Source organism: Lissotriton helveticus, chromosome 4_1 (assembly GCF_964261635.1).
Source record: "Lissotriton helveticus chromosome 4_1, aLisHel1.1, whole genome shotgun sequence".
NCBI classification, from domain to species: Eukaryota; Metazoa; Chordata; class Amphibia; order Caudata; family Salamandridae; genus Lissotriton; species Lissotriton helveticus.
In genome coordinates, this window is record NC_136063.1 from 728,075,460 (window position 1) to 728,102,186 (window position 26,727).

At 42.6% G+C, this 26,727-nt stretch overlaps 1 protein-coding gene across 1 annotated transcript in view; it reads left to right on the top strand.

Annotated features, from left to right (window-relative positions):
- Nucleotides 1–26,727, top strand: part of LOC144828843 (desmocollin-2-like) — a 144,865-nt gene that overhangs the window by 2,578 nt on the left and 115,560 nt on the right. Inside the window, exon 2 of the mRNA XM_078687380.1 lies at nucleotides 16,754–16,838. Within this exon, the coding sequence (XP_078543506.1) occupies nucleotides 16,754–16,838 (85 nt within the window). The remainder of the gene's footprint in view (nucleotides 1–16,753; nucleotides 16,839–26,727) is intronic.

The following is a 26,727-nucleotide window of genomic DNA, read 5'->3' on the forward strand; positions in this document are numbered from 1 at the left end:
GAAAATGAACTAAATCATACCAGACTGTTTCGACCTTGGAACAGGTTCGAGCTGCAGACCTGCAACAGGCCGTGCTATTAAGCTTTTTTCTTGACCCTCAGTGCTGTTTATTTTTCCAAGGGCAATTATTAGTTTGCACCTTTGCCCACTTTTCCGAGGCCTTTACCATACCACTTGTGTAAAATGTAGCAATCACCCAAAATGGGGGGAACAACTGTTAGTGGTCTTTACTTCGCATATTTTTGCTCACAAGTGTATATCTACACTCAGTCACTTGCATGCTTCCCTTAATTCCTATTGTATTTCTGCAAATTGGCCACACCTCATTATAAAGATCACAACCGCTCCTTAAAGAGTTATATCCCTGCGACCTTACAGTACCCAAGCTCTTTAGCTCATTGATTAATGCTACCAAGGATTTCAACAGATTCACATAACTCCTATTAATTTATTGTACCACGAAGAAACTAGAGTAAATGCATGGAATGGTGTCCTTAGGAGCACAAGCTTAATTCAACTGATCAACAATAACTGCTGAAAAAGACACCACTAACCTTAGGTTTCGGAGCAGCATGCTTCCCCTGTATAAAGTGCTTCAGCGCCTACTCAGGAATAGTAAGCACAGTTACAATACCATTGTCTGCAAAATTGCACCGGGTGTGAATGCTATGTGCACTGGTATATTTTTTTAGACTTCAATTTACCCTGATTAGAGGGCTCCCTCAGTTAGTTTCGTAGCCAGAATTGACCGAACAGACAGGTATTTTGAAATGCTTCTTTGTGTTAATTGCTCCCTGCAGTTGTGATTGCACAAGAATTAAAACATACGGGCAATTTGAAGAATGTCTAATAGAACTTTTTTCTGAATCTGAGGATCCGTGTAGGTGCTTTTTTTATGTACATTTCTGAACATAGGAGGAGCCAGTGGATGCGAATCATATTCAATTCTAAAACAGGCTAGGGCAGGTCTGCATTTTAACCAAATGAACTTCATATTTGGCCTGTGCAGCAACCAGCAGCTGTCTCCTGCCTTCCCGAGGAACTTTGATATTTCAAAACCATAATGTGTTTATAAAGCAGGCACACCCAGCTCTTGGAGGGAAAACAGCTCTGCACAGTTTTTCATTCCATTAGTGCTGCGGTTGTTATGAAAGAAAACTTTAGGCACCTGCAGAGGCAGGAAAATGGCACAACATGTTGGATCTCGCGTAGCCGCGAAGAGGAGGTTTATTGGCAGATGACCTATTTGTCTATTGCTTCACCGTGGAAGTGTTAGCCATGTTTGGGGAGGGATGAGTACACGTTTAGTGGTGATTATTTAGGATTAGTGTGTGTTTTTTGGTGAAACATAATCTTTTTATTTAAACATTTTAAAAACAAAAAACGGCAACAGGTCATAGGCCACTAAAATAAGTTAAACGTTCTGTATAAATGTGAGAGGATCCAATTAATTAACTAAGATTATTACCGGATTGATTTATGGCTCTAAAACTGTGACATTTACACATTTGTAGGTTACATTGTATTTACCAAGGCCTACAAACAGGCATATGGCTTTCAGAATAGTGTGTAGGGAAATGCAAGTTTAATTTACGCAGTGATTGTTTTCCCACATGGTCAGCTACATTTTATGCATATATCCATAGCCCCTGAATGTGTGCTGCAGGGAAGGAACACTTGTGCGGCACAGTTGACTACATTATGTGGCAAAGCAGAATTGTTTGTAGTTATATTGTACATTTTGGGACAGCATCAATTCATTATTTTGTCATTTGTACACATGTTCACACTGGTCAAAGGCTTCCCCTCATTAGTCTCAGGAAGATGTAAATTCAGCAAGCCACTGTAAGGTGACCTGTTAATATTTGCAAAGGGCCTACTACTACTCAGCAACTCACACTGCTGAGTTTTTAGTACATATTGCTCTTTTTTATCTGCAGCTAGTTTTTTGTTAAAATTAGCAAATTATGGAGCAGATGGTGGTATGTGTAATATGCAGCAACTCTACAATTATGCGAAAACGTTGCAGCTGTATAATCTCATAATTCCGGAGGTCCTGTTCACATCCCTATGTAGGCTTAGGGATCTTTTTAAATTCCCCAAATTGATAACTTTATTAAATCTAGTCGATTTAAAAGACAATAATGTACGGCAGTCATAAGAACTGTCTGACAGTGATTAAACCTTTTATGGTATTTTTCCATGGTATTTTTTTCAGCTTTCCTCCCCAAATGTGTTAACATACGACTACGACTGTTAGAAACGGCAGATGTAAATGTGTGGTATTTAATAAAATGCACATTGGTCTCCTAACGCTGTGTGCGTTTTCTTAACGCATTATGTGAAATAAGCATGTTAAGGATTAAGATATTAGGCAAACATTTTTATTCAATATAGGAAATGTTTTTTTCAACTGTAAAGTATTTTTATTTGATTTTATCTACATGTATTTAACTTTAGAAATACTTTTTATTTCAACTTTGATATATTTCACTTTATCATGTTCTCTCGCCCTATGACCTCACCAATCTATGAAAACTGGAGAATTTAGAGAACTTTTTTTTTGGTCTATTCAGGTGTTATGCAAATGTTCATAAATAAACTCATGAGATATGCATTTGGAATAGTTATGAGATTGCATCTGAGTGATTGTCACTTTTTCATGTTATTCCATTGACCACTCTTCTGACATATGGTTGTGGGTGTCTACGATTATATTTTAGGCCTAAAGATATGAGGACATCATTTCAAACACATGCGCGCACACCAACACATTCTTGGTTTTCATTCAGTAAGTTAAGTACAAGGATTTCACCATTTCATGTGAACATTTTTTAAATCAGGAAAATCCTTTACAATTTGGCCTTTATTTCTTCCAGAACGATACGTTCATTGGACTAAAAAGCTGAATTTGACATTGGTTCTCTTAAAAATAATTCTTACTACTGTATCAGTTTATTGGGTGGAAAGAGTCCATGCTGCTCATGTGGTCATGCATCCCTTTTCTGGTCAGACAATGGGCTTTTGCAGTCTGAGAGCTTATCAAAAACAATGACTTTACTTTTGACCCTGTAGAATGAAATAATTCAGTTTTAATACCGGTTGAATTAAATACTGTGTAAGACTTTATTAAAAAAAAAATCACGAAGGTAGATATGTATTGCTTTCTGCAAATTAGACTATGAATAGACCAATAGGGAGGCGAGTTGATGACCTCGCTTGACACAGTTGCACAAAACGCTGACTAAAGAGAAACTATGATGTCATAGGCCAGGCATCAGGTTCCGCACTGTCATGATATTAGGCATTTGCAGTTCATTTGGCACTGCCCAGTCAAATCTGTGTCATCCCTGTGTGGAGTCATGCTAAGTATTCATCATTAACCATTAATGATGTTCTATGCATTGCAGATTGTGTGGTTTTTAAGTACTTAAAGTACCAAAATATTCACGAAAAACAAGTCCCACAAATATGATTATGGTTAGTAAATAATTTTAGATTAAGAAAATCGTCTGACCATTACAAATACAAAGTCAAAGAAACAAATGTTGTTTTTTTTGCGCAATATCAGTCAAGGCTGCAATTAGACATTTTTATATTCTAATGGACACTTTACTGGAAAGTTGGCCACAACGTTGAACTACATGTTAGGTTGCCTGCTTTGAGTAGTAGTGACGGTGTTTTAAGATTCAATTACATTTAATTTTATTGATTTAGATCTCTTACGAGATCAACAATTTCACATAATTCCACATCTTTACATAAAATGTTTCTATAAAAATATTTTTAAAATCTCATTTAGAACATGAATAAGACAGATAAAAAAATGTGTACAATTTATAACAAGCAAAGTCATTCAGTGGACATTTATAAAAAACGATCAGTGTGGTAAGATTCACTTTTCTTGGACTCCTGCTTTATTGAAAACGGCTCGAGATGAGTTATCTTACTGAAAGTGACTTCTCAAATAAATTTGTTTTTTAAAGTTTATTTTTTACTACTCCTGGGAGTCAGTCTTTTTTCTAAGGGCTTTCTTGTGGTGCCCTTTATGAAGAAATCTGCACCCATTTCTAAGACAGAGCTGGCAACTAATTAGAGCCAACCTGTTGCTCCAGTAAGGAACTGGTCAGGCTAGATTGGCCTGGCAGCCCTTATGCGCTGCTGGCACTGCTGTCTCACTTCCGTTTTATCAGCTAGGAACAGGTGCACAGTGCACAGTGTAAAGGCCCTTCTATTTGAATGGTTATCTGAAAGTGGCAGCTGCAGAGATGCTGGTCTGAAAATTTACAATATGGCTCCTTAAACCAGAGACTTTCTGCAAGTCAAGGAAAATATTCTAAAGTGATCCACTTTACAGGGCTCATCCCAGCCTAGAGCAGAAAGCAGCTTTGACAAACATATAAATTGCCATTTATTGATATTGATGATGGTTTCGATGCATTCAAAACACATCCAATGTCGATCATGTAGCATGGGAATAATCCCTACACAACTGCATGAAGGTACAAGAATTTGTTTCATGAAAACAGATCTATCATTTTTCATATAGGATCATAAAACTTCATTTAGTGGTTGTGACGTTATTTCACATGTGGTTGCTAAAAGCAGTCACACATGCTAGAAAATAGTTATGCAAATTTGATGCAGTCTGAGGTGTATGTCATAGGCAATAGATCTATATATGCGGGCATTTGATTTTGTTTATTTTATGTATTCATGCAATATAAGCATGGATCCAAATGAAGTCTTGACAGCGTATCCCTTGTGTGGAACGTAGAGTACAGTATCCGCGAGGCCAATAGATCTTATCCACTTTGCAAGGACTAAAAACTGCTTCTCTATTTTTTGCGTCTTGTCGAATGTAATTCAAGGTATTGGATGGCTAAATACCCTTCTTTAAGTTGGCTTCTTCATCTTACAAAAAAATCTCAGTCTTACGTTTCCAGAAAGCTGTAATCATGTGACTATGGAAGCCCATTTATTCCTTAGGTAGGAGGCCAAGATTTACAAATTAGTTTAATTTAGAGATCTCTCTTGGCAGATGCTTGGCTCTGAGCAGTCATTTATTCTGTATCACTTCATCATTACAGAGATTTCCTAAAGACATTTTTAGTTGAACAGTTGGGCGGTCAACTTCGAATTTGAGGAACCGGATTAGAGTCTCGGCAACGACGCTGAACATCCTGTGATTCTGGGCAAATCACTTAATCTCCCTGTGCCGGAAAAAAACCGGAATATGTCCTTCTGTAACACAACTGGTGCTCATGTAAGGTGCTCTGATACCTTCGGGTCAAGTTCGCACTATATAAAACTCCGGGGAAAAAAAGTGTAATGGAGCAACTGGTGAATTTCAGGCTGCATCGTGACAGATTAGTATTACTTGTGCCAAAAAATGAAGTGACACACCACCCCTTACATAAACTATGATCCCATTTTTACATATGAGGAGAAAAATCAAGTTTACTCCAAGGATACCAAAATGACGAGGTCTATGGTAAGAAAAGTGACTTTACTCTGTATGAGGCATCATGTCTGTAGGTAAGTAGAAACATGGGGTGAGTAAGTATCCACCTCAAAGGATAAGGCCACTACCTGCCAAATAGCACACACATTAAATAAAATAAATGTGTATTCAAACCCTCGTAATGGGATACAAAGGAGCTAGGTTTAAATAAAAGGCAATGTGAAAAGTAAGGACTGCCTGCACAGTAAAAAAAGTGGCACAAAACATAATAAAATCCCACACCAATTTTAAAACAAAGAGAAAAATCTTATGAGTAAAATAAGATAAAAACAACAAAAACCCAATAAGGGGAACAGAAGATATGAACTTTAAAAGATTTAGGTGGAAATTCCGCCAAACAGCCAAAAGCCCCAATGATAGTCTATAGCAGTGGTAGACCTGGACATTAACTCAATTTTAGCCTGATTCGATGAAGCCTTAGTTGGATACTACAAGTGGACTGGTCCTTATAAAAGTCAGAAAGTTGGCATTGTAAATGACAATGCCAATAGCTTGAACTCTCGCAAACGCGAGACCTGTTGCATTGCAAATGCTTGTTATAAATTGGTGTCATCTTTCTTTCCTGTTTTGTGGCTTTCTTATTTCTTGTTCGATACTGTTAAATGCTTCACACTGAGCTCCTTTGCCATAGCTACCCAGTGTTGAGATTAAGGTTGTTCAAACGAACCTTCGGGGACCTAATGAAGGTTTTGCAAGTGTATTCCACAATAAGGACTCACAGCCTTATCATATGATACACCCAGATCCTCAGAATAGGTAATAGAAAAGTATAATGAAGTTTAGAAAGCAATGAAAATGGTATATTTGTACATGTGCACCTAATCCTAAACATGGGTATTTTAAGCATGTGGAAGTTCACCTCTTTATAAAGAATAACTGGGTGTAAATAGAATTAAACATTGTTTTTCATCACAAACAAAGCCTTTTCACTGAGAAACAAACACTTCCTACTGTAGGTGTTTGGGTGTTTGCCACACCCAGTTTGCACTATTGCTCCAATCCTTTGTGTTCCTAGGAGAAAGACTACAGGTGAGGTTTGTAAAAACCAACAAGCTACAAATTTGTGGTTGTAGCACACATCCCCAGTGAGCAAACCTGCCCATTATGTAAGAATCCTGTTGTTTCCACCCTTTTACTAAATTTCTCACACTGGACAATCCACCACATTCAGAAATGGAATTTGCTGTAGTAAAAAATCACAAGTCCTGATTTTGTGAGTTAGAATTTACAATTAACAATTGCATGTTGTACTTTCTGAGAATCAAAAGGTTTTGTGAACGAGGCCTCTTGTCTTTGTCAATCAAGGAATTTTCATAGGTTGTTATTAGCTTGTATGGTTTCATATTTGATAGTGTGGACTTGGGTTTCTTTATAGCAGGTTAAAATGGCACTATATTGCACTTAATCTCTTTGTCCTCTGGTATAAGTACTCTCAAAACATTTGTGAGTGTATGAGTTTCTTACATTGTTTTTTTTCTATTGCTTGTCAAGTGTTTGCTTCCACAGAGCTATAGGCTGCTTAATTTCCCAAGCACACCAACACATTTTTACCTCCAGGTATTCTACATCAACAGTGGATTTTGTTTTTTTTTAACCCGTTAATTCACAAAAATAACCAGCACACAGTTTTTATCTTGTGACTGTGGTGTTGCAGTCTAGTGATCTGCATCCGCATCATCTGCGCTGTGCCTCATAAGATCGGGAGCGGCGGTGCAGAACGCGGGGGGCAGTGTACAATGTATGGACGCCAGCCCTTCCTCTGCGAATAAAGGGACGTGTAAAGTACTCCTTGTACGTGTTGTCCTTCCACCGAGACACTTTGAAATAATCACTACAGACTGGCGACGAGCTTTCGAGGACCCCACTGTCACCTGTGAGCCTAGCGCCGCACCCTTCTCAACCTGCGGTGTGGCTTCCAGTATCGCAGAGGGAGGGCGGCGCTCAACGCACATTCACCCTGAGGCAGCACTACATCACTTCAAGGTACACGCACGGTGCGAGTGAGGCTCCACGCTGTCAGGAGTCTGCCGTTTTCCACACGCCCGTTCTGCCACAGCAATATAAAATCCTCAAAGTGACAGACCGGCACTCAGCAGGCCCGCGCACAGCACTGGTGCTCCAGCAATGCTCCACCCCAATAGCGTGCATCAGGCCTTTTACTGCTGCAGTGCCTCTTATCAAAGGCACCTGTATTGCCTCCCAGCCACTGGCCCTCTCCACGTGTAAAGCAACCAGCTCCACTGTATCACACCCCCTGCAAGCAAGTCAAGCAGCTTTCTCTCACCCATCTTGCAATCAGGATGCAAGGCAACCAACTCCACAGTGCCACGCTCACAACCATAGGGCCAAGCAGCTTCCTCTCACTCATTTGCGTTCTGAAGAGATGCAGCCCAGGCGCCCTCAACGGTGCCAGGACGCCCAGGACTTCCACAGAGCTGCCCAGAAATGCCTGAGTGAGTCACATCAGGTGCATCTGTAGGTCCCACCACCTTAGCCACCGCCGTAAGGCGTGCACTCCACCGACCACCCTCCCAAGAGGATACACTTCCGTCCAGCAAGATGTGCGCCCCGACCTTCTCATTGACCAACCCAGTGCCATTCCTCCCTAAGCCAGGTGAATCGGCCATGAAGTGGGCGGACTTGAAGGGGTACTTTCTGAACTACCTATCGGCCCTAGAAGACAAAGGTGAAAAAGCGTTCTCTAGCAAACGCAGGAAGAAGATACTCCTTCACAATCTTGGACCGGAGGGTCTACGAGTATATGAGAACATGGGCAAGAAGCCAAGAGCAGCCACAGATGAAGACGTATTCCAGCATGCGCTTGATGACTTAGACGGTCACTACCAACCAGTCATTTGCATAACCATAGATAGATACAATTTCTTTCAACGCTAGCAAAGCGACACGGAGACGGTTGAAGACTACATCGCAGCACTCAAGAAACTAGTTATAAACTGCGAGTTCAGGCACCTGCATTACCACCTGATACGGGACCAATTAATAATGCACACGGTCAACACCAGCATGCAGGAGAAGTTGTGGGTGAGTGGAGAGGCTCCCCTCCATGAAGTCATCGCGATCGTCAAAAAGGCTGAACTCTCCAAAAGGCAGGCTGCGAAAAAAGAGGACACAAAACCGATGGTGTGCAAGATAAGCAACAAAGACACGTGCAGAGACAAACCAGGCCCCTCCACACGACACAGGTCTAACCGACGCCCCATGAAGACCCCAACAGGCCCCCCCGGCCCTTCCCTGATTCGAAAAGCTCCTGCTACAGGTGCAGCGGCCAGACGCCCATGGCCAACGACAAACTATGTCCTGCCTTCCACGTCAAGTGCTTCTTTTGCTGCATGACTGGACACTTCTGTAAAGTCCGCATGCGGAGTTCCCACAGCAATGCAGTTAAGTGTGTACTATACGACTCGGAGCCCGACGCGAAAGAAGGCGAAGAAGATGAAGATTGCATCTTGTGCATAGAGGACCAGGTGTTAGGCGTTGACTGCACCTCCAGGAGTAAACCGTCCTGTCTCATGTCCATAGGAGGGATCCAGATATCCATGGTGGCAGACTCAGGGTCCCCATTCACAATCATAAAAAGGGACACATAGGACAAGGATTTTGCCGGCACACTAGGACATCACCTACACCCTACGGATGTACATCCGGTCACCTTCACAGGTGAAAAGATTCCCATGGTAAGGTTCCGACGACTACACTTCGAGTTCAAGCGGCGAGAGACCACTGGCAAGTTGTACATAGCAGAAACAGGACCCTCGGTCCCAGGGTGGATCGACCAAGGAGCGCTTGGCATCCAGCTCAACCCCGGCAGAAAAACGCTGATGACCAGCGAAAGTCCCAGCCCCAATGTGAACAAACTTCGCGAAGAGTTCCCCAGCATCTTCCGCGGGATCATTGGACAATTGTCTAAGTTCACTCATAAAATCCAGCTTAAAGACGGGGCGGTCCCTGTCGGTCACAAGGTGTGGAACATCCTCTTCAACTGCAGGGAAGCCGTGCAAGTCGAATTACAACACCTGTAGGACAACAGAGTCATTGAACCCATCGAAAGCTCCGAGTGGCTGGCACCCTTGGTAGTGGCAAACAAACCAAACGGAAAAGTGTGTTTGTGCATTGACCTTCAAGAACTAAACAAAAACATACTAGTCGACAAGTTCCCGATGCCACGTATCAACGACATGCTTGCTCAAACGAGCGGAATCAAGCTGGTTTTGACCATAGATCTTACCGCCGCATACCATCAGATCTTACTCCACCCATCGTCTAAAAAGCTGACCTTGTTCCTCACCCCATTCGGCTGCTACCGATTCCGGCGTCTGCCCTTCGGATTGGCGTCCGCAGCATCAGTATTACAGTATTACAGTATTTCAAAAATTAATGTATAAGCAGCAATATCCTATACTTCCAGGATGACATCCTAGTAATGGGGAGAACCAAGCCAGAACACAATGAGACACTTAGAACAGTCCTGCACACTGTTTCCACCAATGGCCTCCCCGCTGAACTGGAAAAGTGCAGATTCGGCCTGCGCAATGTCACATACCTGGGGCACGAAATCGGTGAACATGGAATTTCCCTGAAGAAAGCCAACGTCGAAGCCATCAGATTAGCCCCCAAACCAAGCCTCAAGGACGAAGCACGATCATTCCTCGGGTTGGCGGAATTCTATAGCAAGTTCATCAACAACTTCGCAACCAAGACCCGCAACGTATGCCAGTTGCTGAAGGACAAATCCACGTTCCACTGGTCGGCGGAATCCAATGCAGAATTCGAGACTATCAAAAAAGACATCTGTGAACCATTCCACTCCAGGGGTTCAACAGCTCTGCCCCCAGCATCCTGACAACCGACACCAGCGAGAAGGGTTTAGGAGCAGTCATGTCGCAACGAGCCACAGACGGCACGGAAGTCACCATCGACTTTGCATCCCGCTCACTCGCTCCCAACGAAGAGAAGGTTAGCGTCATAGAAAGAGATGCTGGCTGCCATCTGGGCTGAGGAGAAATTCCGCCAATACCTCTGGGGATCCAAATTCACGCTCCACACAGACCACAAGCCGCTAATCAAAGTCCTCACATCCAGCGGGAACATCAAAGCCTACCCGCGCTAAGCCACAATTGACACTCCGGCTCCTGGATTTCGTCTATGACGTGGAATTCCTGCCAGGCCACAAAAACAAAGTAGCCGACTTTCTCAGCCGGTCAGTTGCAATGGAGGACGCCCCACACTATGACCGTTGGTATGAACACCAAGTGGCGCTCACAGCAGATCAGGAAACCACCATAGGGGTGCAATATTGGAAGACGGCCAATGAACGAGACCCGTATCTTTCCAAAGTAAAGACCTACGCCACTCAGGGCTGGCCCGAGAAGAAACACTTGAAGGGCGATCTCAGGAAGTACTGGGAGGTGCGCAAGGAGTTTTCCCTCAGCGATGATGCCGCGTTCCTCCTCAGAGGTGACAAACTTATTCCCCCGAAGGATGTGATGGACTGCATCCTCACCATACTGCATGAAGGCCATCTAGACATCGTCAAATCCAAACTCAGAGTGACACTGGTGCCCGGCAGTAGACTACTCTGTGGAAAGGTTTGCGCGAGCTTACCAACACTGCGCTAACGCCGACAAAGCACACACCATGCTGAGACCCCCGATGGGGGATTTCAACATGCCCACAAACACATGGGAAGAATTGTCGGTGGATATCCTGGGCCTCATTCTGGACTCGTGGGGAGTACCCAAATACGTGATCTTCCTTGTCGACAGATACTCCAAGTGGCCGGAAGTGGAGATCTGCGGAAAAGTGGACACCGATGCCGTCATCACCTTCTTGAGAAACACATTCTTGAGGGAAGGTATTCCAAGAGTCCTCACCAGCAACAATGGCCCCTAGTTCACCTCGGAAAAGTGGACAGCATTCCTCCAGAGAAATGGCATCTGAAACAAACACACACCAGTATATCATCCTGCCGGCAACGGCAAAGCAGAACGGTTCAAACAAGTCCTCATGGGCTCAGTCCAGGCAGCCATCAGCGCGGGTAAGAACTGGGAGACGGAAATCAGAAACACTGTGTGGGCCCATCGCATCACTCCTACCCTCAATGGGTACAGCCCGTTCCGGATCCTGCAGGGCAGGGAGCTGTTCACAAGGGACAACCTGGCGTGGATGGGCTTGAAACTTGAAAGCCGCTGGTCACCAGCAGTGGTGAGAAGCAACATACAGAAAGCCCAAAATATATATAAGGTCTATTACGACAAGACTCACGGAGTGCGGGTGGTCTCTTTAGCCCGAGGGGACTGGGTAAGAGTGAAACTGGGCCACTTCGGCAAGAAAGGTGACAGCAAATTCAGCCCACCACTTCAAGTCCAAGAACTATACTCCAGCTCAGCAATACTAAGCGATGGCAAAATATGGTCGCACAGCAGAATGGCGAAGTGCAACAAGGTCCTACAGTGGCAAGCAAATGGATCCTCCTCCATGACACGCCCTCAAGGAATGACGATGGATCTGTACAATGACGTCGCTACCAACAATTCTGAGTCTGGCGGCCTGGAAGGGGGACAGGGAGCAGCACTGAATCTGCTGGAGAAAGAAACAACGCCGCCCCAGCACAACACACACCTCCCCAAACGCCCGATCACGCGGATACACCAAGGACAAGACAAGGAACGTCCACCTCACACAACAACTGCCAGGAAAGAGAATCACATGAAGAGCAGGCATCCTACACACACACCCGCACAGGTAGAAGAGTTGTGCGACCATGAAGATACAATCACTTTACCACATAGAGCTCCAAGGGGCCACTACCATCTTCACCCTGAGCTGACAGTGCCAATACCTGGGACTCCTCCGGTGCAGGGCCACCACGCAGAGACTGTGCGCAAAAAGTGGTCATGCACAACCCACCGATAAGACATTCATGTAGTTGGAACAATTTTTCTATGCCTGTTGTTCCATTGTTATTATAGGGGGAGATATGTGGGGTTGCAGTCTAGTGCTCTGAACCCGCGTCATCTGCGCTGTGCCTCATGGGATCATGAGAGGCGGTGCAGAAAGCGGGGGCAGAGTACAATGTATGGACGCCAGCCCTTCCTCTGCGAACAAAGGGTCGTGTAAAGTATCCCTTGTACCTGTCCTCCTTCCACAGAGACACTGAAATAATCACTACAGTGACCTTTAAACCAGAGGCATTCTTGATCATCAACATCAGGATTGCATATATTCCAGTCCCAGATGTGTCCTATTCATGGCTAGGGTATCCACTCTATGGGTAACACTACTGCAAGATCTCATGCTATTGAATCACGCTGGGTCACGTTTTTTGTATCAATTTACTTTCATTGTTAACCAGTTCATCATTACTAAATGTTCACGAGAGTATTGCTGTTTTTCCCTGCTCTTTTAAAAAATATGTTTTCGAGCCAAAATTGCTGTTGGGCTGGCAAACTGAGAGCAAAGTGTCCTTCATTTTATACAGCAAAGCTATTGTTTCTTGTTCTGGTATTGAGGAAAGTTATTTCAAAATGTTCATTCAATTAAGAATATATTATGTGTGATGGGCTTCGACAGGCTTATACAGAATGTAATGAAATGCTCTCTTCCCAACACACTGAGGTAAAATATTCCAGCACACTGCCAAATAACTGTGAGATGTGAAATTAATTAATCGTATATGTGAAATGTATGTGTCAGTATTGATGGCCGTGCAGAGTAGGAGCTCCGGACTGCTAGCTGGGTAGTAAAAATTCATACATAATTCTAATTCAGTGGGCTCCTCCTGGCCCTGCCCCCTGTGCCACTATAGCTACTGCCTGATTGGTGGTTAAAGTCCTTCCTTCATTCTGTGCTACTTGTATCAATAAAGTGGTACAAAAGGGGGTGGTGATGGACGGAGCATCTGAACCAATCAAACACTCACACCCAGTCAACAGATCTGGGTTTAATCCATCACCGTTCTTTAGCCCACTCTACCACCCCAGTTTAGACATGGCCATATGCAAATCAGTCTGACCCTGAGCCTCATGGGAACAGTCCAGCCCAAACTGCCAAGCGATGCCTTCCCTGGACCGGAAACAAGCTTCCGAGGACCGGTTTCTGGCATTTCAGCCATCTTCAGCCCGGCTTGCTTGATTCCAGTGGCAAAGTGAGCAAGGGACTCACGTCTGAGCATACCCTGCCAACTTATGGCGAACAAAGTGGTACAAAAGGGGGTGGTGATGGACGGAGCATCTAAACCAATCAAACACTCACACCCAGTCAACAGATCTGGTTTTAATCCATCACCGTTCTTTAGCCCACTCTGCCACCCCAGTTCAGACATGGCCATATGCAAATCAGTCTGACCCTGTGTCTCATGGGAACAGTCCAGCCCGAACTGCAAAGCCATGCCTTCCCTGGACCGGAAACAAGCTTTCGAAGACCAGTTTCTGGCATTTCAACCGTCTTCAGCCCGGCTTGCTTGAATCCAGTGGTAAAGTGAGCAAGGGACTCACGTCTGAGCATACCCTGCCAAGTTATGGCGAACAAAGTGGTGCTAAAGGGGGTGGTGATGGACGGAGCATCAATAAAGTCACGAATCAGCAGGATGTGTGTCACCTTGATTCTCGGAATTTGGGAACATTTGGCATCAGGAACAATGCAAGTGTGAGCGCAAAGATTACAATTCACAAACGTTTTTGCGCAGACAAAACAATCCAGGTCTTTGTTCTGTAAATCAGGATTGCTTCACGTTTATTCTAGTCAGTGAATTCCCTTTGTGTACACCAGATACAGCTCCTACTATGATAGTTTTTTTCTCATTAGACAAAATATATATGACAAGCTGTAGAAATATTTTCGTAGATCAATGCCAAAAATATTGAGAAGTTACATTAAACTCTTTTCTTTGTAATTATTATGAATTTTCCTGGAACGTTTATAGAGCAAGGCAATAGAAATATGTGGTGTATATTTCATCCCTGGCAAATATGTCTACCCACCTGGAAGTCCTGACGTCAATTGATCACCTCCCCCACACCAAGCCCCATCACATCTGTGTCCAGTGTCAGGCTGTCTGTGCCCTCACTCATCTTATCTAAGGCCTCTTGTGCAGTGTGTAGACACCCAAATGCAGATACCTGATGCGTTCACTGTGAAGCCTCCCTGTTCAGGTGTCATCTACTCCAACCCAGCCTGTAGCACAGCTGAAGTGCTGTTAACATTAAATACCAAATCAGTCACTGACTGTAGTGGTGTTGGTCTATGCTAATATCTGCCACTGTGACAAAGCAATCACTTCTTCATGTTTGTACACAATTTGTTTCTATCTGACAACTTTGGCATAGGTAGAAAATCTTCGGGCAATTTCCTGGGTATTAAAAATAGTCTGCAATGTGCAAATGTGTGCTGGGAAAAGAGAAATTCACTGTTTCCCTTATCATATTCATTGGTACAATTGGCATATGTAGGAGTCGCTGAGATAGTCAGTACCTACCCGTATACCTGTCTGTGCTATTTTTGGGGAAGACGATGCAGGCTGACTTTGCATATTGCTGCAAGGTGGTAAATCATGGCGGAGAATAATTATAGTACTCCGGCAAACAGGAACCTAATATTGTTTAGGAGTTAGATTGACAAAATGAGAATAAGTGATTCAAGAGAGTAACAAGGTGGGTTCCTCTTGGCCACAATTCCTTTAAACTAGCCCTTCTGGGGGGTGATGATAATGGATGAAATGGGTCCAAACATATCTTGATGATAAGGGCAATCAATAGTCAGATGGCTCATTTGCTGAAAAATTGGCAACTCATAGGGTGGGCCAAGTAGTGTCTGATTTATGTGAGGCCCTGATTGGTTGGGGAGTATGTTGAGATGATCTTTTTGATCAAAACTAATGAATGCAATCTTGGATCGTCTAAATTTCATTAACATATTGTTGCTTTACTCACTTTCTAGCATACCAGATAAACTGGATTCTCTGACATGGCCGGCCATATCTGTTCCGACTATAAATTGCTTTCTCTCTCACATTAAGAGCTGTACTAATGAAGGGTAAAACATTCAACCCTGCATGAAGTGCAGAACCTGCTACGAAAGTTATCAAACGTGGGCCGGACTATTATCCAGCAACAGGGGAATAGTGAGGCAATAAGGCAAAAATGAAGGAACCATCATAAATCTGTCTAGATACCTTTTATAATGCCTCAAGTTATAAATGTAATGTTCTGGCAGTCATTCTTGAAAGCAAGAGAAATGCTGTGAAATAGATAGCCAACAACTTCTATCAGGAAAGTGTGACAAACACGTAGGTGGCCAGAGAGAAATATAGGAAATCTGGAGGCAGTTAATTGCTCTGCAGTAGTATTCAACTTTGTCTTGCGTAAATTAGAAAGTAAAAGAAAGCTTATGATGCTCAGGTTCAAGGAGTGGCAGAGCTATCCAACGATTATAGGAACCTCACCCAACCTGGATGCATGAACAGCAAAATATTCCATTTCGAGGAAATTACAGGACACTTGGAACAGTTATTCCTAAACAAAGTTGAGCAAAGGAATAGAATTCAAGAAGCTCCATACATAGGTTAGTACTCTACACCTCCACCCCACCTACAATAAACGAGCCAGTGTCTGCAACTACTATAGAAGCCTGGCTCTCAAGGAGTAGATGATCAGCCATTACACCCTTATCCTGCAGGAATGATAAGGATATTATTGACTTCACTAATAGCCCTCTGATCTGCAAGATGATTAGTCAATCGTTGACTGTCCACCAGTGGCGGCTCGCTGAGGGAGTGCTGCGGACAGCCACGGCCCGTGGAGGGAGTTACGGTGGGGCAGGGAGGCAGGGAGGGGGAGGGGCGGGGTGGAGGGTGCTAAAAACCGGCATATGGATAATTGCAGGTAAGTAAACAATTTAATTAATAAAACGAATTTGGTATCGCGCCTTGCATCGCAAAATGCGATGCAGTGCGCGCTACGAAATTCGTTTTAGCGTATTAGCGTCACGCTGCCAATGGCTAGGGGTGCTCAAGGCCTACTTTCAGATGTACACTTGAGGCACCCAGTTTGCAGCACTCTCTGAGGAGTAGAACCCTCAGTGGTGCCAACATGTTCGCCTTCCATCTAAGCACCATGTTGTTTCTCAGATCCCTTGCTGTTGTGATTTATTAAGTCAATGAGGTATGAAAAGTAAATGTTACTTGACACCGGTCTGTCTTTTCTCTCTCTTTAGGTATTGTGTTCGCTTTCTCAAGCATGCAAGAAAGTGAAACTAAAAGTTCAGTCTACATTAGACCCAGGAGTGCTGATCGCAAAAGGTAAGATGTTCCACCCTTTTGAGCGAATTAACTACTTGTTATTATTTAAAACCCTGCCAAGCTGCAATTTGAAAGCATGGCCTTGGTTTCTGGCCAACATTCTTTTCTTTGACACTGACATAGGGGCTTCCAGCACTTTGTAAAACGGAATGTTCTATTGTGTTACATTAAAATCTGTGGCAGGGATGGAAACTTCCATTCTATTTACCTCCAGCTACTGATGGACACAGATGCAACAAGCATTGGCAAAGCCAAGAGATCTGGCCTTTATGCTGTGCATCATAGCTAAAGAAAACTAACAAAAACTGCACTATTATGCACACAACCACATAATTTTGTAGGCATGCACACCTTCAAAATGACATTGGCGCTTATTTTTAAATTGCTGATCCAAGTTGGATTAGTAAATAGAAAAAAAAGAGAAAGTAGCGCTTTCTAAAAAACTATTTGTTTATTGACCGATTAGTTAATGAAATAAAAAATGGTGCTCGCATAATTGTGCATGGCTCTGCGCCGCATTTCTAGTATAACGCATCAATAGAAGATATCTGGAATATCAGGAAGGAGAACCCATTCCAAGAAGATTTGTAGAATATTTTAATACATTTCTATAACGTTATATATTGGCATTTCACACAGTTTGTGCTAGATTTGCAGGGCCGCTTGCTAGCAAGGACTGCATACAACACTGTTAAGAGCAATGACACATAAACATTATTCTAGTGCTGTCTAACATGATCAACGTGCCCAATAAGTAGGAGTTTTTTTAAAAAGCCATCGGGATGGGATGTGCCAGTTACATGTCAGGTTAGTACTGCTAGAATGGAAAGCAAATATGATGTGACACAATAAGTCACATTTCATTCTAGGCTCCTTGAACTGATAGGAGGATTAAGAAATGAGTCATACATTAATGCTATGTCTCTGAAGTTGAGTGCCAGGTCAGCTACTTAATGCCAGTATACATGGATCAGTGTCAGTGACGTGAGACTGTCCCTGAAAAATGTGGTGGGTTTGGGAAAAGTCAGTCTCGTACCAGACAAGTGCCTTAGGTGTAAAGTCAATCATTTGTCACACAAGTGCCACTGTAATTTTAAACGGATTGGAGCAAAGTACAGCACATGGCAGAGAAGTAACTCCGAGAGCCTGGTGAGCAGATGCAACACAAATGGTGGGGGAAAGCAACACTGAGGTCATGGGCAGGGGGAAGCAACATGGTAGGTGCGGAAAGAAGTACGCCACACGTAGAAAGAGTAACATGAAGAATGGGGCAAAGAGAAGCAAACAGGTGAGAGAGGGCAACATGGAGCTGAGGGACAGAAATGCATGGGTAAGGAATCAATGGAGAAGATATGCACATGAGGGTGCGTGCATCATAAAGGAGGATGGCACACAAGCGAGGGAGAGCAACACTGAGCATAGCGGAAGTGAGAAGAGCAGTAAAGAGGGAGACAGCTGTTAAACACATCTAGCCTCATGAAGTGCTTAACCAAAAAGAAAAAAGTAGTGCTCGAAAAATAAGCAGTGGGAGGACACCAGTAATGCAGAGCAAGCAGTGGAAGGACACCAGTAATAAAGACATGCTCCAGTGCAGGGATAAACACAAGAAGAGGAAAGAAGCCCACATAAACACATGAATAGAAAGTAAACAAATAAGTGACAGTAAAGCCAACCAATTGCAAGCAATAGGCGAGTCTTAATCTCACTCTAAGCTGACAATACGTATTTTAGCAAACAGTTTGTTATGTCTGATAGGCGAGTCCAAAAAAGTTTGTTACACTGTCATGAAGGGCATTACCACAGCGCACAAAGGACGAAAGACACAGTGTAAATCAGCAGAAAAAGTGAATACCAAGAAAAAGACTTTTCATGTACAAAAAACACTGATCATAAGATGCTGTGAACATTATTTTGACAAAATTGTAGCACTTTCTGCCTAAAAGTCTTCCGGGACTTTACAATTGAGGTAGTGCTTGACAATTAGTGCAGTGTGTATTTTGCTGTTCTTCTGAAATTGGTGCAGCTATTCAGTGGTTGAAATGTTGTGAAAGAGACGCTATGAATAATGTTCAAAATATATAAAATGCTACTTGCTCTATATAGCAATCATGTATTTTCTATAGGTTTCTGAGATATGTTCTATTTAGTATTGGTCTGGTAATTCCTTTTGACCAATTTGGTTTTTCTAATTGAAAAATAACTGTATTATTACCATTTTATGTCTCATCATTGTATACCTTTCATTATTTAGCTGTTTTACGCAATGTTTGTTTCTTAATAAAGCATTTTGAACTAAAAAAAATGAAAAAGTGTTGTGATGGTCAACAGTTGAGTAACTGCAGCAGAATATTATTAGGCGTAGCCCCGGTGATAATCTAATGTGGTACTCTGATGTGCCAGGTAAATTTTTAGGTACATTGAATCTGGTTAACTGAGGATTTTAGTGACAGCGATGGGCCCTGTCTTTAAGAGATGTTTAACAAGTATTGGCATAGCCAATAGGTCTCGCTTTTGGGGTCTTAGAAGTATTTAGTTATGCAGCACAATATGTTTGGTCCAAAAACATCAACTGTTGCATGGCTAAACACTTATAAGGTACAAGGTTTAGCCATGCAACAGCTAATGTTGTTGCACTAAGGATATTGTGCTGCATAACTAGGTGAATAAGTGAAAGTCGTTTGGACAGCCCGTGGATAACTTATGTAAGTTTTAAATTAAAAATGTGAGAAATGCTTAGGTAATTTGCACACTAAATAAAGCTTAATTCAGATTTTTGAACACAGCCAACTTTTGGCAGGCAGCGGAGCCCATTGAAAGAGAGTGGTGATTTATGAACAGGCCAGCTCGGTATGTAGACTCCGGCGGTATATGACGTGTCTGGAATTACTTAATGTCAACACTCGCGAGATCTGAGACCAAACATCTGCACAGAAGGCTGCGTGTTCCACCAATGTGGACACGCAGCTGATAAAATCACCTGCACTCATATTGAAAGACGGAAGGCATGAAAGGGTGGAAACAGGATCGGGAACAATGTGGATTTGGGATAGATTTATGAAGCTTTGGCAGCGGCGTATGTGAAAAAGAGAACCCCAGCATGCATCTGTGGGTGCCACTCGGTGCAGAGGGAAGAAGTAAAAAGGACGTACCAAGATCACACAGTATGTTAACAGGGAAACATGGCTCCTGAAGCTTGTACTCAAAGGAACTGCAGAAGTTGGTTCAACCTCACACACTGGTTGATTTTTGAAGATGATGGAGACGAGCACTCATTTTTGGAGCTCCGTACTTCATTTTTGATCATTAAACTTCCACCCAGAGAAAGAGAAAGACATGCAAAAGGTGACAATGGGACAAAAAGGGACGGGAAAAGAACCTGAAAAATAGGATAAAGAGACATGAAGTATAGCATCCAGTGAGCAGTCCCATGGGGGTCACAAAAACAACAAGCATTGGCCCCACGCACGCCTCACACTCAAAGTAATTTTTTTTTTTAAAACAGGCAGTGAGACACGGTCTGTGGTGGGGGAGGGGGAGGGACATTAAAGTGAGGTGCGCACGCTTGGCCGACCGAGAGGAAAGTCATATGGTGCCTCTGCAAAAAGCGCACAGTCGCACTTTTAAAAGCCCTGTCCCTGTTTACTAAATGTCTTGCCATGCCGCGCATGCGTTGGCTCAGGCGAGACCTAAAAAGGGCTCACAATAGTGTTTGCCTGATTTCTCCCCTTCTCATGTTAGTGTGAACTGTCGGTTGCACAATGCACGTGCAATGTTCTTTTTGTAGGGCTCCAATACATGATGTGAGGCAAAGATCATATTTTCATGATCGATCCCAGCTTGAATGTTGTATACTGAATAGGTAACTGAAGCAGGGCCATAAAACTACTCCTATAAAGATTTAGATTATGTTTTATTTTTTTCCAGTGAAAGAGTCAGTTATCACACTGTGCACCGGTACATGGATGCTCAAATATTTTAAGAATAACTTGAGTTAGGAATCACGGCTTAAACTTTCCTTGCCGTTATCGTGCACTGTTTTTTTGTTTTTGTTTTGTTGATCATACCTAACGGATACACAATGCAAACCATTATAACCATACACTATTCTCCAAGAGTTGCAGCTCTTATATTTTAAATTGGATGTGCTTCCCTTCTCAAGCGTTCACTACAATCACGAAATTGTATGTTGCTTAATTTTCCTCGTTCACGAGGTAATCCTCGAGATAAGTGCCTTGCCTTATGCTTTTCCAGATGTTAGGAATGTCGTTCGTTTTGTATTATCAACTATTTGCCTAGATACGCTAAATTATTTACTTTTAGTTTGAGAACTGTTTGAGCTATCTGAATTTTCAACACGTTTTTCAGATAATTGTCATGAGACTCTACATGTGAAAGATAATCATGTGTAGAGAATTTGAACGTTCCATGATGCTGCACTGATAGAATCAGTGTATTAATTGAATATAAAATCGTGTTTTGTGACTCCTGTCAAAGAATAATTAACTCATATGAGCACGTGTACATGGAACCATATCCTGATGACATAACCGAAAGGGGCCATTTTTAATTGCCAACATGCATGAAATTGCATGTCCTGATACCGCCAATGACCTATTTTAAAGTGTTAGTTATTGTCAGGGCCACTGGAATTAAGTGGCAGGAGAGGGCCAAAATATGCATCAGGATCAACTAAATTATGCAGCAAGAAAAGTCAAATTATGCGGCATAATGCAGCACACTTTCTGATAGTATTACTTAATTATTTTGTAATTTGTACACATGTTAACACTGTCTGGGCATAGGTTGCACCTTGATTTAACGTCCAAACATAGTAATAAGTAATCGAGAGGTGTCCGTCAGATGATGGATTACGTGCCAATAGCCGCAGATCCACAATTATGTGAAAAATGCCGCAACCGCACTATCACATCATTCCAGTCGCCCTGGCTGTTGTGTTTGATAATTGACAAGCCCATTTCCCGTCCTGTCTGCAGCAGTTTAATATGGCATGTGACTGTTAACTTCAGAGAGAGTAGTGAAGGTGTCAGAGATCATAGTCAACTATCCCACCATAATGGCCGCGACTTATGTCATGAATGTTGTACCGAAAACAACTGGGAGTAAATATTTATTTGGCAAGATGGTCCATCTCACAGCTATACCACTTTTACAAGGTTTTTAGATAGGATTGTTTGATCCGTAAAAAAGACTGTTGGTTCCGTGTGTTAGAATAATTCGTACCATATCTTTTTTAAAACACTTTTGTAGGATGTCAATGACAACTTCCTTTTTTCCTGCTTAACTAATATTGGTTGAAGTCAATTGTAAAAACACAACAACAAAAACATTCTTTAATTAGAAAACAATACCACAGCATACTAGATTTAAAGGATGCAGAGGGAGCCAACAGACATATGGATTAACACTTCTGAGGTATCTAATATTTTTGCACCAGACCTCATAAATTGCTTGGGGCATACACGTGATGAGTGTTGTCAGTGAGGCATGAGAGCATGATTAATGTTTCTTGGCCTCAACTTCAATTGCATTAGGTCTGTGGGCACTAGCCGCAATCCACTTTTTTCTGCACCTGTGTATGTTAAGTCACACAGAGTTTAGCTGGTCAAGAGAGCAGTAACCGGTAGATTGCCTTTACATTTAACCTCCCTACTGAATTATTTAATCTTTGTGCATTTTTAAATAGTCTCCAGTGCCTGAGAACATTTACACGATTCATGCTTCCAGCTGCTGCGTGGGAGTAGCCTACAATTTTAGAAATACCTTGTAATAAACACGACCGTTCACATTTTTAGCTGAACCCCAGAGGCAGAAAAAAAGCACATTCATCAAATTTAAAATGAGATGCTTCCATGATGTACATCACAGTTGTATTTATAAATGACATCGTTAGAGTCAACATGTGCAGTGAACAAATATATTTGCTGATTGTTGTGTGACTGAGTAAAAAACCACTAACAGAAGAACGAGAAATCAGCACATTTGCAGGGTATATATTTATTTTTATCAAAAAATTAGAATTCTAAATTTCCCCATCATTGGGTAATTTAGGACACATTCCTGAATTGATAATGGAGCCCTCTGACCCCCTAATATTTAAACAGTGGGCTGGCATTCATCATAAAAAAATAGGGGTACCTTTAAATGACATCTGTCTTTCTCCTGTTTAGGTTGCTAGAACGGGTTTTAGAGAAGGCATGGGATGCACCACAAATCTCTCCATTCTGTCGTTGTTAATAGAAAGAGCAGAAAAAAAGAAGGCAGGACTACTGGCATGCTACATCGATCTAAAATCTGCGTTCGACAGAGTGCCAAGAGACCGGTTGTGGAAAAAGCTAGAATCTTGGGGCCTCCCACAGAAACTAATAGACATAATAATCGCCTTATACAGCGAAACATGGGCCAAAGTAAAACTTGGAGATGGGAGAAGGATATCACAACAAACAAACATAAGAATTGGCCTTAAACAGGGCTGTGTGCTCTCTCCAAGTCTATTTAATGTGTATCTAGCAGACCTAAACAGTTACCTGCTACAGGCAACGGTCACCCCCCGAAACTGGCAAACGAATCAATTCAGTTACTGCAATACGCAGATGATATTGTTGTTTTAAGCCACACACCGATAGGGCTACAAAGGGTCATAAACAAATTAACAGAGTATTTCGACCTAGTAGGTTTGGAACTTAACAATAAAAAAACAAAGGTCGTGAGACTGGCGGGCCCGAGCAAAGGAACTTTTAGATGGTATGCAAAGAATATCCAAATTGAGGAGACAACCACATATAAATATTTGGGTATTAAACTGTGCAGAAACATGTCCATGGTGGAACAAAAATGGGATATCACAGCCAAAGCACAATCGCTGACCTTCGCCTTTAAACTGCTCCAAAAGAAACTTCAATGCCCCTCATACGGCCATCTTCTAAAGGTCATGGCAGCTCAACTGTTACCTACCTTGTCGTATGGGTTGGAAATATGGCACGGGAAAGAAACCGACATCCTAAATAAATTACAGATCAGAGTATATAAATCTGTGTTTAATCTTTTTAAAGGATCGTCCCCAGCACAAATACGCCTGGAATTTGGTTTACAAATCAAGTCTACCAGAGGAAAGCTATCTTTGCAAAATGGTGCTGGAAACTTAGAGCATCAGAAATAGGATCACTAAACAACCTATGTTGGCTGGAAATCAAGAAACAATATGATGAAAAAGAACCAAACACTTGGGGCACTTATTTGGGAACCGCCCTGGAGTCACTAAACATTGAGGAGGTTTGGAACAGCCAGTTGGAACGAACATCTTTCAATAAAGTTTTTAAACTATATGCAAAGTCACTATCCTTGGTAGAAGACAAAAGGATTTTGGCCAAACGCTGTCATGCTTGGTCCGTAATCAATTCATACAAACGATTAAAACCACAATTTTACCTTGAAGCTCACATTCGGCTATCGCAAAAAATAAAATTCATGGCATATAGACTGGGTGATCATTGCTCAAAAGACCTAATTCCAACTTGGAAAAGTAAGCAGCAAGAAAAGACATGCCGCCTTTGTGGGTACCACACAGAAAGTTTGTACCATTTAATGTGCACGTGCGAGACAGTAAAAAATGAAAGAAGATATTTGTTGAAATCAGTTCTAAATGTTTTAAGAATTCGCACCTTCAGGCAGGCGGTCACTAGCTGGTTGGGTGCATCATCGAACATCCTTATATGCCGTGGAGTAAAATTCATGACTCTGGTAGAGACTTTACTCTCGAAAAGCGAAACAGATTAAACTCGGGTAATCTTCTTTTAGGAATTGTAAATTTTAAGAACACAAATTTTATCTTGTTTTTAGTCATTTTATATATGTATACTTTAAGGTTGTGATAAACCAAATAAAGTTAATTTTTTTGACTGTTTAGGTTGCTAGACAAGGTACTCCCAGCAGCATTTTGTAGGCTTACAGTCAAAACTCAAAAAATCTGAAGCTCTCTTTTGCCTTTGCTTTCACCTTAGCCAGTACCAAAATGAATAACAACAGTAGTCATTAATTCTAAATTCTGACCCTGGAACAGTTTTAAACTATTAACAGTGTTGTGAAGCTAAACACCAGCTTTAATCACGCAGAATCAAGAGTCTGCCTTGGTGAAAACGTGTGCAAAAGAAAATACTGAAAAATGTAGTTGCCAGTGATTTTAAACTGTCAAATGCAATCATTATTTGACTGATATTCAATTTGACTTTCTTTTTGGGACATTCAAAGTAGAAATCCTAAACGCCACTTATTGATAAATCTACTGATACTTGTTATAGTTAAAAAAATATAGTAGCTAAGTCTACCACCTGTTGTGACTGACATTCCCTCTTGAGGCGTGAGCCGGGAGGTCGCTGTATTTTGTGTTTGTTATCTTTAATTTGCACGCTTTTACTAGCTGTTCTTGCAGCTTTTTAAATTCACTTGTTTCAGCTTGAATACGAAGCTTAGTTGTATTTACATGTTATTCCCTCCGCTTGACTAGAAAGCGGTGGTGTCATTTTCCCCTCGCCCCCCTTGCTGCTCGCTGGTTAGAACATTGTTTCCACCGTCACCAAGACTCTCACTCACCTCAGCCGATCTTAACGCTGAGTTAGCGCTGTCTTGGGTGATCGGATTTACTCCCGCGGCCATCTTGGAGTGGGGTAGCCTTTGAAGGCACCCGATTGGCCACTATAAAATCGGAAGACTATGCCTCCACGCAGCGGACGTGATCAGCGGACGCGCCGGACCTGCGCCGGAGTCGCGCCAGAGTCCTGCCCGTCTGCGCCCGTCCGCGACCAGACAGCGACCACAGACGCAGGTACTGCTATGCATAGCATTCCCTCCCTTTTGACCTACGACAGTGCCACGCTTAAATCCCTCCGGCCTCGACATTGTATTTTACCACCAATTACACGTATAGCTGTCAACCCCCTTTTTCCCCTCATAAAATGCTCCTCAGATCAACTCGGCGACGTAAAGCATAACTGCCTTTTCCTGCAGAAAACCCTGTTTCAGGCACGATTAAAAGCTGGCCTGCTAAATTGTCGGTCCTTAGTAAAAACATTCTCTTGATGTATTCCACACCCTGGAAGAGGACAAATGGGATCTGTTGTTTCTCACCGAGACGTGGTTAGGAGGTGATACTAACCCTGCGTTACACTTAGCTATTCCTTCGGGTTACAGCATATTATGTGCTAATAGACAGAGCCCATATCCTGGGGGCGGAGTGGCCATTATACACAGAGCCCATTGGACCATTTCTTCTTTTCCCTATAACCAACTGGAATGCATTGAAGCGCTCCCTTTTTGTATTAAAATTTCGCCTAATTTTACCTTTTCTGGTCTCTTGGCTTATCGACCCCCCAACTCTAAATTATCCCATCTCCCTGCATTTCTAGATTACGTTTTACAAGCCTCACTGCGATATGCCAATTTCACTCTCCTTGGGGATTTTATTCTCCATGTTGATAATACCTTGGACATTACCTCCCTTAATTTTCTGTCCACTTTAGCAGATGGCGGACTGAACCAACTTATTAGTCGCCCTACTCATAAAGCGGGCCACACCCTCGATTGAATTTGTACCAACCTGGACGGCTTAGCCGCTCTTGATCCTGTTCCAGTAATCTGGTCGGATCACTTGCTTGTCCCTTTCTCATTTTCTTGCCACTGTATAAATCGGCATATCTGCCCGGTCAGACAACAGGGCAGAAATTGGAGCAAGATCTCTCCTGACAGCCTAGTTTCTCATCTTCAATCTATTGATCTTTCAGACACAAGTCAGATCTCGATACTCGCCTGACTAACTTTAATGATCGGATCACCTCGGTAATCGACCTTATTGCTCCAGTCAGGCCCGTAAAAACCT